The sequence below is a fragment of the Centrocercus urophasianus genome, unplaced genomic scaffold (genome assembly GCF_019232065.1).
Source record: "Centrocercus urophasianus isolate 14NV4802_14NV808 unplaced genomic scaffold, USGS_Curo_1.0 seq_24, whole genome shotgun sequence".
NCBI classification, from domain to species: domain Eukaryota; kingdom Metazoa; phylum Chordata; class Aves; order Galliformes; family Phasianidae; genus Centrocercus; species Centrocercus urophasianus.
Window position 1 is genome coordinate 15,181,546 of NW_024884800.1, and position 13,776 is coordinate 15,195,321.

At 38.5% G+C, this 13,776-nt stretch overlaps 1 protein-coding gene across 4 annotated transcripts in view; it reads left to right on the top strand.

The window, feature by feature from the left end:
* Window positions 1-13,776, top strand: part of TENM1 (teneurin transmembrane protein 1) — a 227,757-nt gene that overhangs the window by 142,064 nt on the left and 71,917 nt on the right. For all 4 annotated transcript variants that reach the window (XM_042825108.1, XM_042825109.1, XM_042825110.1 and 1 more), the window contains one exon: window positions 9,534-9,750. In XM_042825108.1, coding sequence (XP_042681042.1) covers window positions 9,534-9,750 — 217 coding nt within the window. The remainder of the gene's footprint in view (window positions 1-9,533; window positions 9,751-13,776) is intronic.

Here is a 13,776-nt window from a genome sequence, read left to right on the forward strand (position 1 = left end):
ACGTTGTATCAGAACTTAGTATAATAATTATCTATTTTCTTCCAGGTCATTGATAAATTAAACTTGATTGAGAGCCAAGAACTGAGGTCACTGTGGGACCTCAATAGAAACACTGTGACTCAGTGCTGATTCCTCATTTACAGATATATTTTGAGACCTTCTGATTTTGTATCCTGTGGTCTCTAAGACCATGCTGTCCTTTGGCAAAGGCTTCCTCATTTCTGAATCCCATTCAAATTTGCCTTATACCTCTCTCATCCTTCCTTTTTTACCTTATTTCCAAGAGCACTGACAACCATGTCTCTGCCCACTCTCTCTGCTCCTCTATGCTAGTGTGCATCTCTCTTACACAAGGTCCCACAGCTGGGATCGCTGCCCCCCGCCTGCTTTCCCATCTGTCCGGTGCTCTCCCCTGCTGTCCGAGCCTCTGACTCACTCGTGTACATTCTTAAATCTGCCCACAAAAATCCTGTTTTCCCTGTAATGTATGTAAAGCATTTTCTGATACACTCTGAACTGGCTCCGTATAAACTGTGCTGTATTGTGATTTTCTATGCTTTATATTCAGCAGTAAAGGTGAGTTATTGAAAGAGTTGGCAGTCTTAACTCTAAATCTCCTTGAATTTGTCAGTTTAAGGCAGACACTTAACATCATTTCACTGCAGGTTTTAAAAGTAATTTTCTTTTTCTTTTTTAATGGTAACATAACATGTACTAGGACAGCTCTGTTGACGTTACAATTAGAGATAAGTACAGAGAGAAATATTTAATTAATTTGGCTAGTACAGATGGGCTAAATGTAATTAAGTTTTCTTCACAATCAATATTATATAAGAAAAGGAAATAATATCTACATATTAAACCCACTTCTCTTTATATGTGAAATTCATGGGACCTGATCTGGACAAACATAAATTAGAAAAATATCCCTACAGTCATTAGAGCTATACCAATTTTAATTTTACATGAAATCAGAAGCTGATTGCTATTGTTTCATAGTTTGTGTACTTCTGCAACCATAAAAACAAAATTGGGAAGGAGTTGTGACATTATCTGCTAAGTTCCCCACGCCATGAGGTTATGCCTTAGACTATGAGATCATTATGGTGGCATGATGAGTTCCCATCCATCAGGCTACATAACAGGTTTAGGCTCATAAAGGTGGAGCCTATTAAGTTTTTGCCTGCAGTTGTGGTATGCTAAGAGTGTGCACTTATTCAAGTTGCCAAAGTTCAGCTGGCAGGTAGTCACTTTGTAAGCAGTCGGTTATGATAGGATCACATACAGGCAGCAACACGTAGCCTAAAAGATTGTGCTCCAGACCTAATTTAGTGCCATGCATAGTCCAAATCATGGTATTCTTATCTAGAAAAGGTCTTATTTATTGCAGTCATGTTTAAATCAAGCATTTTTGTATCAGCTCTTATGTTTTGTGCTTCGAGTCTTTAGAAGGAAGTTACAACCAAATCTGTGGTAGCATTGGACAAATGCTACTTCAAACAAACTGTAATTTCAGTAGTTTCAACAACTTCAAATTTGCAGTTGCTCAGCATGATAATTTTGTGTAGATTTATTATATAGTACTTTCTGAGACTGAAAACCTGACATTGTTACTATATCAAAATACATGGTACAAAAAAATATTATAAAAATGGAAGAATTTAAGTGATTCCATCTTCAGAGATTAAATAATCTCATTTGTTAGGCGTGAAGAAGTATTAGCATTATATATTATATATATTATATATGTGATCTGTAGCAATGGCACAGAAGTTTTAGGGAGGAGGAAGCCTTGAACTGTTTTTGTAAGACCTGCTATATTAAAGGCAAGCCACAAGTGTGCTCATGTGCATCCCAGCTCTGCAGGCACTGAAACACTGAGTTCCACACCAGGGCAGTTGTTCCTGATGGTGAAGTTAAACACATGCAGACCCATCTTCAGGGAGATGTTTCTTTTAGAGCTCTGTTAGTATGCTCAGTACTCACACCCTGACTGTATCAGAGCTGTACTGTTCCTTCTCATCACTCTCTGATAGCTTTTCTCTCCTTGCAGAGTTAAGGGCATGTTTACCTGTTCAAATATCACTATAAATACCACTGGAAAGGTCTTAGCATTATAACAGATGTGCAACGACATGGTTTGCACTTGCTCTTGTGGAGTACATCTGCAGTCTGTTAGCACAGTGATGTCCATTAAATAACAGCAAGACGTCAAGACGTCCTTTACAGTGGGGTGTGCCTTTCCCCTGCTGCAGATTTCCTCAGCATTGCAAGTTCCCCATTTCTTTTTCTCACTCTTTTGTTATCATGACTGACATGATTTCATTTTCAATTTATAAGATGAGCATTCTGCTCCTTTGAGCAGGTCATTTTCTCTTGTCCTGCCATTGTCTTCTACTCTCTTTGGAAGCTTTGGTAGCTCCAAAGGTGAGCATTAGTGTCCCATGGCTGCAGAGCCTGAGCGCTGGGATGTGTGAAGAGCTGGGCACCATCCCACCACCAGCTTGCCAGACACTCTTCTGCTCTTCTTACCTGTGCTTACCTTGCTGCTGCACATGTGGATCATCGTTACAACCTCAAAGATACAGCCTGTCATTCCCTTGAATTCCTTTGATACTGATCTCTGTTTTAAATTTGCTTGGATCACTTTTCATCTTTTTTTTTTCTTTCCTGGATCTATCTTGACTGTTTGTTTTTAAGGAAAATGCTATTTACTGCAAGCTTTGAATTCCCTTCCAAATACCCCTTCAGTCACTTCAGACAGTTATTGTAGCTTTCTCCAGGCTTTTGCAAGCACAAGAAAACATGTGACTCAGCGCAGCCTTTGGTAGATAGCCATCGCTGCTAAAATATTGATGTATTCCTGACCCATCCATTGGTATTTTAATAACCTATCTGTCACAGGGATATTGAGTCCGTATATAAGTAATATGCTATTATTACACAATATAAATAATACTGATGGGAATGGTTTTTGCTGTTGCTGAGCAGCGAGGGCTCCCTAGGGATGCTTTTTTCTGAAAATATGATGTATTTGCACTCTGCTGCGTGTGGAAGGCCAAACAATACTCCTGCCCATTGAACAGAACACTGAACAGCCTTTCCTGGGACATAATGTTGAGTTTTCAATGTCCTTACACAACAGCAACGTTCTCAGTTAACAGCCTCATTCTTTGCTGTATTCTACATATTACAGCTGAAATTTGGGAAGATGTTTGGATTAATGCATTACAAATAAGTCTCATTAACGTTGCTGCTGCCTGGTCTCTTCCAAAGTTCCTCTTTGATCCACTTCACCCAGATTCCTGGCAACCCTAATTGGGCTTAACTGAGCCTGTGGTGAAACAAGTTGGCACAGGCATTGTTTAAAGCTTATTTGAAATCTGTAAAAGAAAGCAAATGTAAGTTGAAGACTCCTGTGGATTTTTCTTCACAAACAACGAAAGTGTTGGACAATTGACTACATGAGTTTAATTACTGAAAAGCTCAAATCCCTCAAGACCTGGGAATTTCAGCATTGGGTTTTTTACATTGTTGTGAATAAGGAGTCCAGCGAACAAAATCTGTTTACTGAAGGGATAAACTTGCAGCTCATTTTGCTTTCTGTGAAAATGTTCTGGAGGTTTGTTCTCAGAGCTCCATCCCTGCCTTGCCCTCATCAGGATTGGTATGGAGAGTGAGAGCACTTACACAGGCACCACTGGGTCACTGCAGCAGAGAAAGCAAAGGGCACTGGTGCTGTTTGTATTAAATACAGTACACTGCTTGGGGATGGTCTTGATTTTCATGCGAGTGAGCACATATGTCTCTTGGTCCATGTGTTTGGGAGTATCCCTGTGTACATGTGTATGCATGTATGAGCATACAGGCTGCTACGTGCAGCATTCTGGTTTTCACGGTTAACACAAAACTTCAAACCTAAATAGAGAACATTAGCAGTGCCTTCTCCATGTATGAAAAGGCTCAAAGAGATGAGAACTGTGCTCTTTGAACTTTAAAGCAGAAGAATTGCAATTTTTATTACTATTTGCATTTTGCTTGCCAGCATTTGATAATGGGGACAGATTATTAAAATCTGCAGTAGCCTAGTAATGTGGGAAGTAGAATCCAATTGAATTTGGCATTTCCATATCCAGCCAATAAAACCTCTGAGTGGTTTAATAGAAAAGAAGCTGTGGTGAAAGTTACTGCGCTTTGCATTATTGAGCTGGGGAAGGGAGCAGTGCTGCAGTGGGAACTGCTTTGTTCTTTGCTTCCTTCTCGGTGACCTTCCCAGTGCCTCTCCAATGTCTTCATGGTATTCTGCCACCTGGAAACCAATTGTGAACACCGATACATTTTCAGCATCATGTTGTTGCAACACAAATTGAAAGTAATTCAAGGGTTGATGGAAAGATTCACAAAGCCAGGAGTTTAAAAGTAGGTGGCATGGAGATGTGAATGCCGTGCCTGAAATATTTCACTTGTTCCATGGTCTTGCTACTAGATTTTATGTTAACAAGTGAGATGTCACCTCAGCTGACAATGTACCTTTTCGTTTTCCAACCATTACTGTATTTTCTTGAGCTGTTAATATAGATTACGTGCTCAAATACAAACTATATAAAATACAGTTATTGTGAAGCATTCTCTCAAACCTGATAAGGAAATAGTTATATTGCTGGGAAGTAAAGAGGAGGGTCCATAGCTTCATTCCCAAGTTAGGCAGATGCTGAGGGTGCTCCTCCATGTAGAAGAGAGATTGCTGCATAATCCATACATTACAGAGTGTGCTGTACTCAGCACACACAGAACCCTCAGTGGCTGCAGTAGATAAAGAGGTGAGAAAGAATTAATTTCATCACATTTATGTATTTTTTTCCATCATATTGAATACAAAATACTTGTGTAAGCAAGAAAATGCGTTGTTTTCTTTTTTTGTTGAACAACATTGTGTGATTCCATTGACACAAACTTCCAACACAATAAACATTAATGTTATTCCTTACTGAACACTTCCTGAAAGGATCCTTCTCCCAGCAAGGAAATGAACAGACCTCATCCTAGCACTGCTACAGCAGCACAGAGAGGAGTGGTGAGGCTGAGAACAGAACAGCTTGTTTTGGCATGCTCTGCCTTCTCTTTGAAGTTGCTTAAATTATTTAAGAGTGCCATGAAGCACTTTTTATCCTCAAGTTGGTCTTTGTGGATTCTGTTTTAGCAATAATGTTAGAAGTATTTTGACTGCCTAGTTTATTTACTTTTTTTTTTTTTCTTTTTTTTTTTTTAAAGAAAGGTCTATAATTACCTTTTGCATACAAAGCAAAATACCTGGAAGTTGTGAACATGTAATTCTTGCTACCTCTCGAATTTGAAATTTGTCTCACCAAAATCTGAATCACTTTGTTATATAATCTGTACTGCACTGTGAAGGTCCCTGACTGCCTTTTATGTCAGATAAATTTGAAAATGCTAATAGCAAACTAGAGTCATTTACACCCCTGTAATACATCCTAGCCTACACCTATGCTGTGATGCACTGTTTGTAATTGACAATAAAAACTCCAGTATACAGAGTCCCCTGCTGTATGAATTACAGTTTCTGCTGTTTGCAGTGGTTTGTTCATACTCCTTACCGTTGTCTCCTGAGATCTAATAGAAACCCTGCTGTTTTCTTAACACGCTAAGTTTTTTAATAGTTTGTTCCTGATCTGAAAACTTAGCACATACACACACAAAAAAAAAGCACAAACAACTGTGACCATTGGTTGAGTACTGAAAATTATGTGTGTCTGCTATTTCCAAATGAATGAGTTTGTAAGTGAGATATTTTTTTCCCGTGTTATTCCCATGGATTAAAAATCTGTTTAAATAGGATTGACTTGTTGAGAACAGTATCTAAACATGCATTTACTAATTCCTTTTATCGGGTATGATGCTGAATTATGGTAGTAAATGACAAGAAGATAGCTAAAGAAAACCTTTGCAGGAGTCAGAAATTTCTGATTTATGAAATGTGTGTAAGTGGAGGCTTAAGCTGAGGAAAGTCAGCCTTCATTTCTCTGTGCCACTAGATCCAAATAAGGCAAGCTACGTCTATGAGAAGACTGGAAAAAAATGTCCTCAATAATTTTTATTCAAACACTTCTGCTCAGGAATCATAGAATATTTCATGTGGATTTATTCAAAATAAAATGTTTGATTTCTGAATTTATATTTGTAGGATATATATATATATGGTTTTTGGTTTTTTTTTATTAAAGCAGAAGACTACTGAGCTTTAAGTGGAAGAAACAATTTATTTTGCATAAGAGTTCCAAACTGGCCCCAAAGTAGATGTTTTATTATTTTACTTCAGCAAAGTGTAAGAAATTGATTTCACTTTTATGGAAGAAGATTCAACTTCCTAAATTCTGTTTGTTTGGGGAAAAAAAAAAAAAAAAAAAAAAAAAAAAAGCTAAAAGTTGCATTATTTAAAACTATTATAGTTAAAAAATCTTCAATACAAACTCTGTATCCATTTGTTGTGCTGTTAGTTCAAATGCCACCTTGGGTTATTCTGATAGGCTTCCGGGACTTCACACCCTTCCTAGTGGGAAACCCACCCCTTTCACAGCCCTGAAACACTGGAGAAGGAAATGAAACCAAATACGTGTAATTCAAGCCAAAATAACACCATCAGCAGAATCTGTATGGGCTTATAAGATGGTCAGTTTGCAAAGAACAGATGACAACTGATTCTGCTTGGAAAACGGAAAGCGTTTTTCCCTTTGCCTGCTTTCTTTAAGTACACAGCATGAATGCCAAGTGCTTGTTGGCAGACGTCAGCTGTTGACCAATGCAAAAAAGAATGAGGATTCTATTAGAGAAAGCAATTGTAAAGAATTTAATTGTTGCCTTTTTAGCTGTTTATTTTCTAAGCAAATCTTCAGATTCTAATAGTTCTGAGAATTTCCACTTTTGCCTCTTGCCTAAGTGAGAGAATCAGGTCAGCTCAGTTCCCACATTGAATGGCTTGTTGACAAGGAAAAAATTAATCAGATGAGCTACAGCAGAATAAATTACTCCAAAATAGCTTCCCCACAGATACTTATTCTGGAATAAGCATGTCTTTTTAATGATTGGTACTCGTTCTGCCAGACCAATGTTTTTCACATTTCCCAGGTACACAGCAACTCGTGCCTTGCAGGGAGTGCCTGGGCTCCTTGAAGAAGAGCTGTCACTGCTGGAACTGCTCCACCAGTACAGACCTGACCTGAGTGGTCACAGCCTGCCACATCAGAGCCCACGCAGGGTTCTTCAAAAGTATAGAGTAAAAGCAAGGGATTTTACTTTCTTCATTGCCTTTTCAAGTCTTGTAGAATTCTTGCAAATATTTGCAGTCTTGGAGGGGGTAGTGGTAAACTTGGTGCTTTTTTCTGCTCAATTCAGGTATTTAGAGTATAGAATGACTCACTTTGGACAAAGAAAGGGGAAGCAGTAGGAATAGGTGTTTTTTTCCCTCGCAATTCCAAGTTTGCTTTTCAACCCAAAAAATACCTTTTTTTTTCTTCCTTCATGAGAGCATATCGAAACTCTCTCCTTTGGCTCATATTGCTTACTTCTCCTTCTATTTCATGTGTGGCTTTCTTTAGAGTGGAGATCTCTTATTATTTCAGCTAACAGATTTCCCAGCAAATTTAAATAGCTTTTTAGGTTTTCTTGAATATAGGGTGACTGCTACTCTCAAAGTCAATAAGCTCAGTATGGCCCTGTGAAGCTCCTCTCCCGCTACTAGCAGTTGCCTGTTGCATTCCAGGCCGGGGGGAATATGCAAGAGCTCACCTGTAGCTATGCCAGCTTTGCCAGACCTGAGGGGCTCGGATTATTGTATAGCTATCTACAGTTGCCCTTGTCTCATCATCACAAGAGCTAGCCAGCACTATCTGATTTCCCAGCTGCAGTAGCAGAGATTTGTTAATATTTTTTGCTTAGCCAAACAATTACCTCGCTCAAGGTCAGGCAAAGATTTTCAGGAAAGCCCATTTCATTATACTTGTTTGTTCAGTTGAAGAGCTTTTGCTTTCTTTTCAAAGTGAATATTTTATGCTGTTATTTACTGAATACTCACATAGTGCACTGAGCTCTATTGAGAAAAGAGCAGAGTTGTCTGAGAGCTGGTCTTGCACCCATTAAAGTCAATGACAAAATGACAGCAGCTTCTTTGATAATGCAGTTTGCCCTGAGGAGGTAGGGTTTTATAGGCACAAAAGTGTCGGCACAAACAGAGCAGGAAAAGTCAAAGTTTGAAGTGAAAATATCTGACAGTATGTTGATGTTGTAGCATTCCAATTTTAACACAAGGGAAATCCATGCAGTGATATGATGACTCCACACTTACACTGGCTGACCTTGTTAAAAATATAAAGAAGAGATGCCTTTTTTGAAGGTTAAAGGATATGAAGCCTTACTGTTCTTTTATATGCATTAGAGTGTTTGTCAACCCAAGGAAGTTAGCAGCTGATAAGTCACGAAATGGATTTTTAAGAGGATAGTTGGACATTTTACCATACCTTATTAAATCTGACAGTTTCTGCTGAAGTATGTAATTTAAGCAATTTGGACGTCTGGGCTGCTGATGGAAGCAATTGAATGCTGATGGCCCAATTTTAAGTTTTATTTAGGTGTTTAATTTAGATTTACTTCAGTGCTTCACTTTGCTTTTAATCATAAGATTTGGACATTTAAGTAAATTACTGTCACCCTCGAATATAGCTGCAAGTTTCTCCATGAAGAAATGTAGATTTTTGAAAAATCAATTATTGCTTCAGTTTTTCGTGCTTGAGGAGTGAAGGGAGGAGAAACAGATTTGTTTTCACTCGCCAAATTTGCTTTCCTTGGGCATACATCCATGGAGAAGACTGCACCATTCAGGTCACTGGGATAAAGCCTGTATGGATGTGTGAATTTGTTTATCACCAACTGCCAAAGGACTGTAGTCATGAATCTGCCCTTTTGGGATCATCTCAGTATTGCAACCAATAAATGAAAACAAACATCCTGAAGCACATCTAAAGCTATCGTAGGGCTTAAAATGGAAGTTAGAAAACTGCTACAAGGATCTTTTTTTACTACTGTAGTAAGGATGCTCATGGAACTTATATAACATTTCAGATTTTCTTGTTATTGTAGCCTGCTTAGTGAATGTACATGCTTCACAGGTGTGAACATACAGTAGGGGGCAATGAGAGAGATCAGCTGCTCCATGTGGCAGTATTGTGTAGTGATTTTCTTCTGTTTGTTCCGCAGTCCCACTCTTCCCTGGACACTGGGTTTGTAACTTCTATTTTGTCATTGTTACGTGGGGATTTTATGAGGTGGTACAGTGTTAATAATTAGAGAGAAACACCTACCTGGAATTAAGCATGTATATAAATGCTTTATTGAGTTTGAATGTATCATAATCAGCATGCCTTCCAATTGATTAAATACCTCCTGTGCTTTCCAGTAGTAAATGCTGTGCTTTGTTCTCAGAATCACTCAGTCCTCTGAACTTTCTATTCTCTTTGTTTCAGATGGCTTGACAGACTGCGTAGACCCCGATTGCTGTCAGCAAAACAACTGTTATGTGAGTCCTCTCTGCCAGGGTTCGCCTGATCCCCTTGACCTTATCCAACACAGCCAACTGCCTTTCTCTCAGCATCCTCCAAGGCTCTTTTATGATCGAATCAGATTTCTTATTGGGAAGGAAAGCACTCACGTGATCCCAGGAGATATCTCATTTGAGAGCAGGTGAGTTTTATTCTAGATGTAATGCCTCTGAATATTGAGAACAGCAAGGAAGTTACTTGACTAGGAGAAAGTGCTATGTAGATTATGGAGAAGTCTTCACTGACAATCCAAAAGTATTTTAAAAGATAGCAAACTTTGAAGCCCCAACAGCTGTGGGTCTTCCTTATCATATTCTCATTGTTACCCATCTGGCTTATAAAAGCATCACAGTAACTCTACTATTCTTATTAAAAAGACTGAACTGCTGTGAACTATCAGTACTTGAAAAGTAAGTGAGGGGACGTTCAACTGTTTGTGCTGCAAATGCACGTAATGGCAGGAAACAAATGTCTTGAATTCATATATGCTACTTGATAGAATTTGTTTAGTATTCAGAGTAATAAATTCAACGTGAGTTATTTATGTATAATCTAGCTATCTAATTAACAAACTTACTTTTTTAATTACATATGCATAAAGAGTATGAAGTTAACTATCTTGTGTTGCAGATTATTCTTATGCTGTCATGTAAACAGTAGTGTGTGATTGTTGAGTGTTTTGGAGATTGGCTTGCCTTCCAATAGGAAAAGCGTGCAATAGAAGAGGAGCACTTACATGCTCAGAAACCCAGTAACACACATTTTCTTGAGCATTTGATATATAGGGACATATAAGTTTTTATGCTGTAGTTCACCTGGGAAGCTATAACTTACATGCTGACAAAGAGATCTACAAATCATCCACATCACCTAACTATTACCCTGTCAACTAGGCATATACATTAGATAAACCATGTTCCAGTAATAAGGGCATAAGATTTTTTTATTTTATTTTCAGAGCACAGTAAATAGCACTTAGGTTACAACCTCAACTTCATTCCATAGCAGCACACAAATTCAGTGCACTTTGTCTTTGTACTTTATTAATTATTAATAAAGTAAATATGTAAACAGAGTCTTTATTGATCTGTAATACCTAGACGTTTAATCAGTATTAATAACGTAACAGGATGTTATAAATATGTAGAACAATAGGGCATGAGAATGAACTGTGTGAAGAGCACCACCTGACAAAGATGGGTCTTTCTGAGTACAGCACTGATGGAACAGTGCCATCGCACCTCCTACAAGATCCTTGGCTGGCTGTACATGCCATGCAGCAGACTGCAGTTTAAAACACAAGTCACCAGTGAAATATTTTCTCATGGAAGTGTCTCACCATGAGATGTTTTCACAGAGGAGGTTAGCACTCAAGTCACCTGAATGGAGTTCTGTGGCATTGCAAATGTTAGCAGCCAGATTGCACGTAATCCCATCACTATGCTTTTGTAGATATAAGGAACTGATCTTTTAAAGCTATCATTGATGGGATTTAACTTGGATTTAAAAGCTTTTCCTGAGTGTTTCATTTCTTTACCCTAATGTCTGGTATGCTTTAGGAGAATGAAGAGCATTGAAGGTCTGTGTGTGAGCAGCAGCCCATCCTTGCCATGTTTTCATACTTCAGGCTTTATAATATAAAGGAATGTGACTTGTAGTTGGGCCAGTGCATTGTACACACCCCAGATATCATTTCCTCACTTGGTAGAGAGATAAGAGATCTTTGGGATTCTGATGGGGCTGCTTCTGCATTTAGAGTTAGGGCAGTGCCTCGAGATTTGCCCTGCACCGTGTCTCTGGGGTTTTGTCAGCAGTGATCTTCCATGTATGGGCCACCCTAAGGAGTTCATCGGTCTTCACTTAACTTGGTCCCCAAGGCTTCCAGGCTGTTGAAAAATTGCTCATCCATAAGTCAAACATTATTAAAAACTGCCAGAATTTTCCTTAAGGATCGTGGATAAGCAAAATCTCAGAAGGAAGCAGTAGCCTAGCAGCACTGTATCTGTTCAGAATCTTCCCCTGACATAGTCAGTCTGGTTGTCACCTGTGTCTGTTTGTCTCCTGGGAGTTAAGATTATAGGAAAAAAAAAAAAAAAAACAGAAAAACAATATAGGTAGATTACTATTACTACTGTAAATACATCAAAAATCTGTGATCCTGCCTTTCCATAGAAGACCAAAGAATATTTGAGTTTTCTATTCTCCTTTTGGCTACTGCTGAAGAGATTCTGTCTGTGCAGATGATATTAACTCTTGGCTGTTTGCAATGCCTTATTTGTAGCATTAGTGGTTAAATGAGAAGTTCTGTAAGGATTCATTTATTTCAGAGCATTGGCATCCATTCACACTGGTGCTCAGATATAGAATTTTGCAAAGCCCTAACTGGCTTTTTTTTTTTTTTTCCCTTTTTCCAAGTCTCTGAGATCATTAGGAGGATCATTAGGATTACAGAAAAAATATCTATTTCTTCTTCTATCTGAAAACTGATGTTCTCAGTCTTCTGATGAAAATGACATTGTGAAATGTATTACTGTATTGTGTGTCAGGGGTACTCCAGTATGGGTGATGTTTACATGAATCTCACTGTAGATAATGCTGATTTCATGTTGAATTGCTTAGGGAAAGCTATCAGAAAACAGCAAATATTATCTCTGTCCTTAAGCCTGAAAGTGTTTGGTCTCTGCCATATTCCTGGCATTTTCATCTGACATACTAAAATGAGTAGTTCTGACAACTACTGGGATGTCTGTCCTTTTGCATCATAGACTTTATATTAGATCTAATTTTTTAAAAACTAGGCTTCTAGAGCACGGTGTTTGTTCAGTGCATAGACCAAAATTAGTATTAAGGAACTCATTGTTTTCAAAAAATACATTTTCTTCCTGTGTCATTTGCGCAGGGTTTTTGACATGCTGCTAACCTGAACAGTGACATGCTGAAAGGCAGATGAGACAAATTCTGAATAAATGGAAATGTGCTAGCTTACATCAGGAATGATTTTGAGCCACTACATGTAGCATGGTGTAGAGGATTAAAATGTTTTATCAACTTCCTTTCTCAGGAAGATTTTCGGCTTGTTTCTTTGCTGAGAGTTTTTAATGCATGCTGCTGGCAAGCTATTTGACTCACTGCAAATTGCCTACAAAAGGGGTCCAGTGCATGGTACTGAATTAATTACCCTTCAAAGGCTGCTTATAGCAACACTGTCAGCAGGAAGAAATGAATGTACCTTGCTCGCCTTTAGCTTAATTTCTCTGATTGAAGGCTTTAATCAGAAATGTAATACAGTAAATGACATCTTCTGGTAATGTGACACTTGCGAATTCACACGTTGCTTGACGGAGTTCCACATCTGAGCTTAATGTCTCAGCCTGAGGTGCTCAGAGAATATTGGAAGCTCAACACACTAAACAAAAGCAGAAAAATAACAAATAAGAAGTAGCAGAGCAAGACAGAACGGTGGTGGAATAATGAAGTGCTTTACAAGCAGTGAAAGAATGCATCTGAATTTTAAACTGCTGTTTATATTTTAAATTAGAGATGTCAAACAATCTACATGGCAAAGATCGGAGAGTCACAGAGCTGAGCTCCTCACTTTTACACACAGAATGACCATGAAGCATTTTTACAGAGAAATTCTACTTTTTTTAGGCCACCTACAACCCATAGCAATCTCTGCTTTCTCTCAACTGCTCCCTCTGGAGCTGCAGCTTTAGAACAGCATATCAGGGGACTAGAAACATTTTTAATACATTGAAGACACAAAGGCAGCTTATCAGGGACTTGTTCCCTTCCGAAATACTCCTAATTGTAAAAGTCATTTTTGCACTCACTATAAAGTTTAAACATCTGAGCAACCTTATTCCAAGATCGTGCAGTCTTTGCAAGTTAAATGGCTGTAGGATGAGTGGTATGAGTTGTTACCCCACATGAGAAATCAAAGCAGGTCAGTCACAAATGTTAGAGGCTGAACATCCAAGAGGAAAATGCAGCACATTGTGGAGGCCTAGTGATGTTTAGAGTTTTCTTCATTAAAATTAAGAATAGCAGTGAGCAGTAGCAAGGTCCAACAAAGTGAGTGCATTTCCACACTGAGGCGAGGAAAGAGTGAAATAGCAGTGGAGTCAGATGACTGAGGGGAAAGAGCCCTAAAAACTCTGTTAAGGAA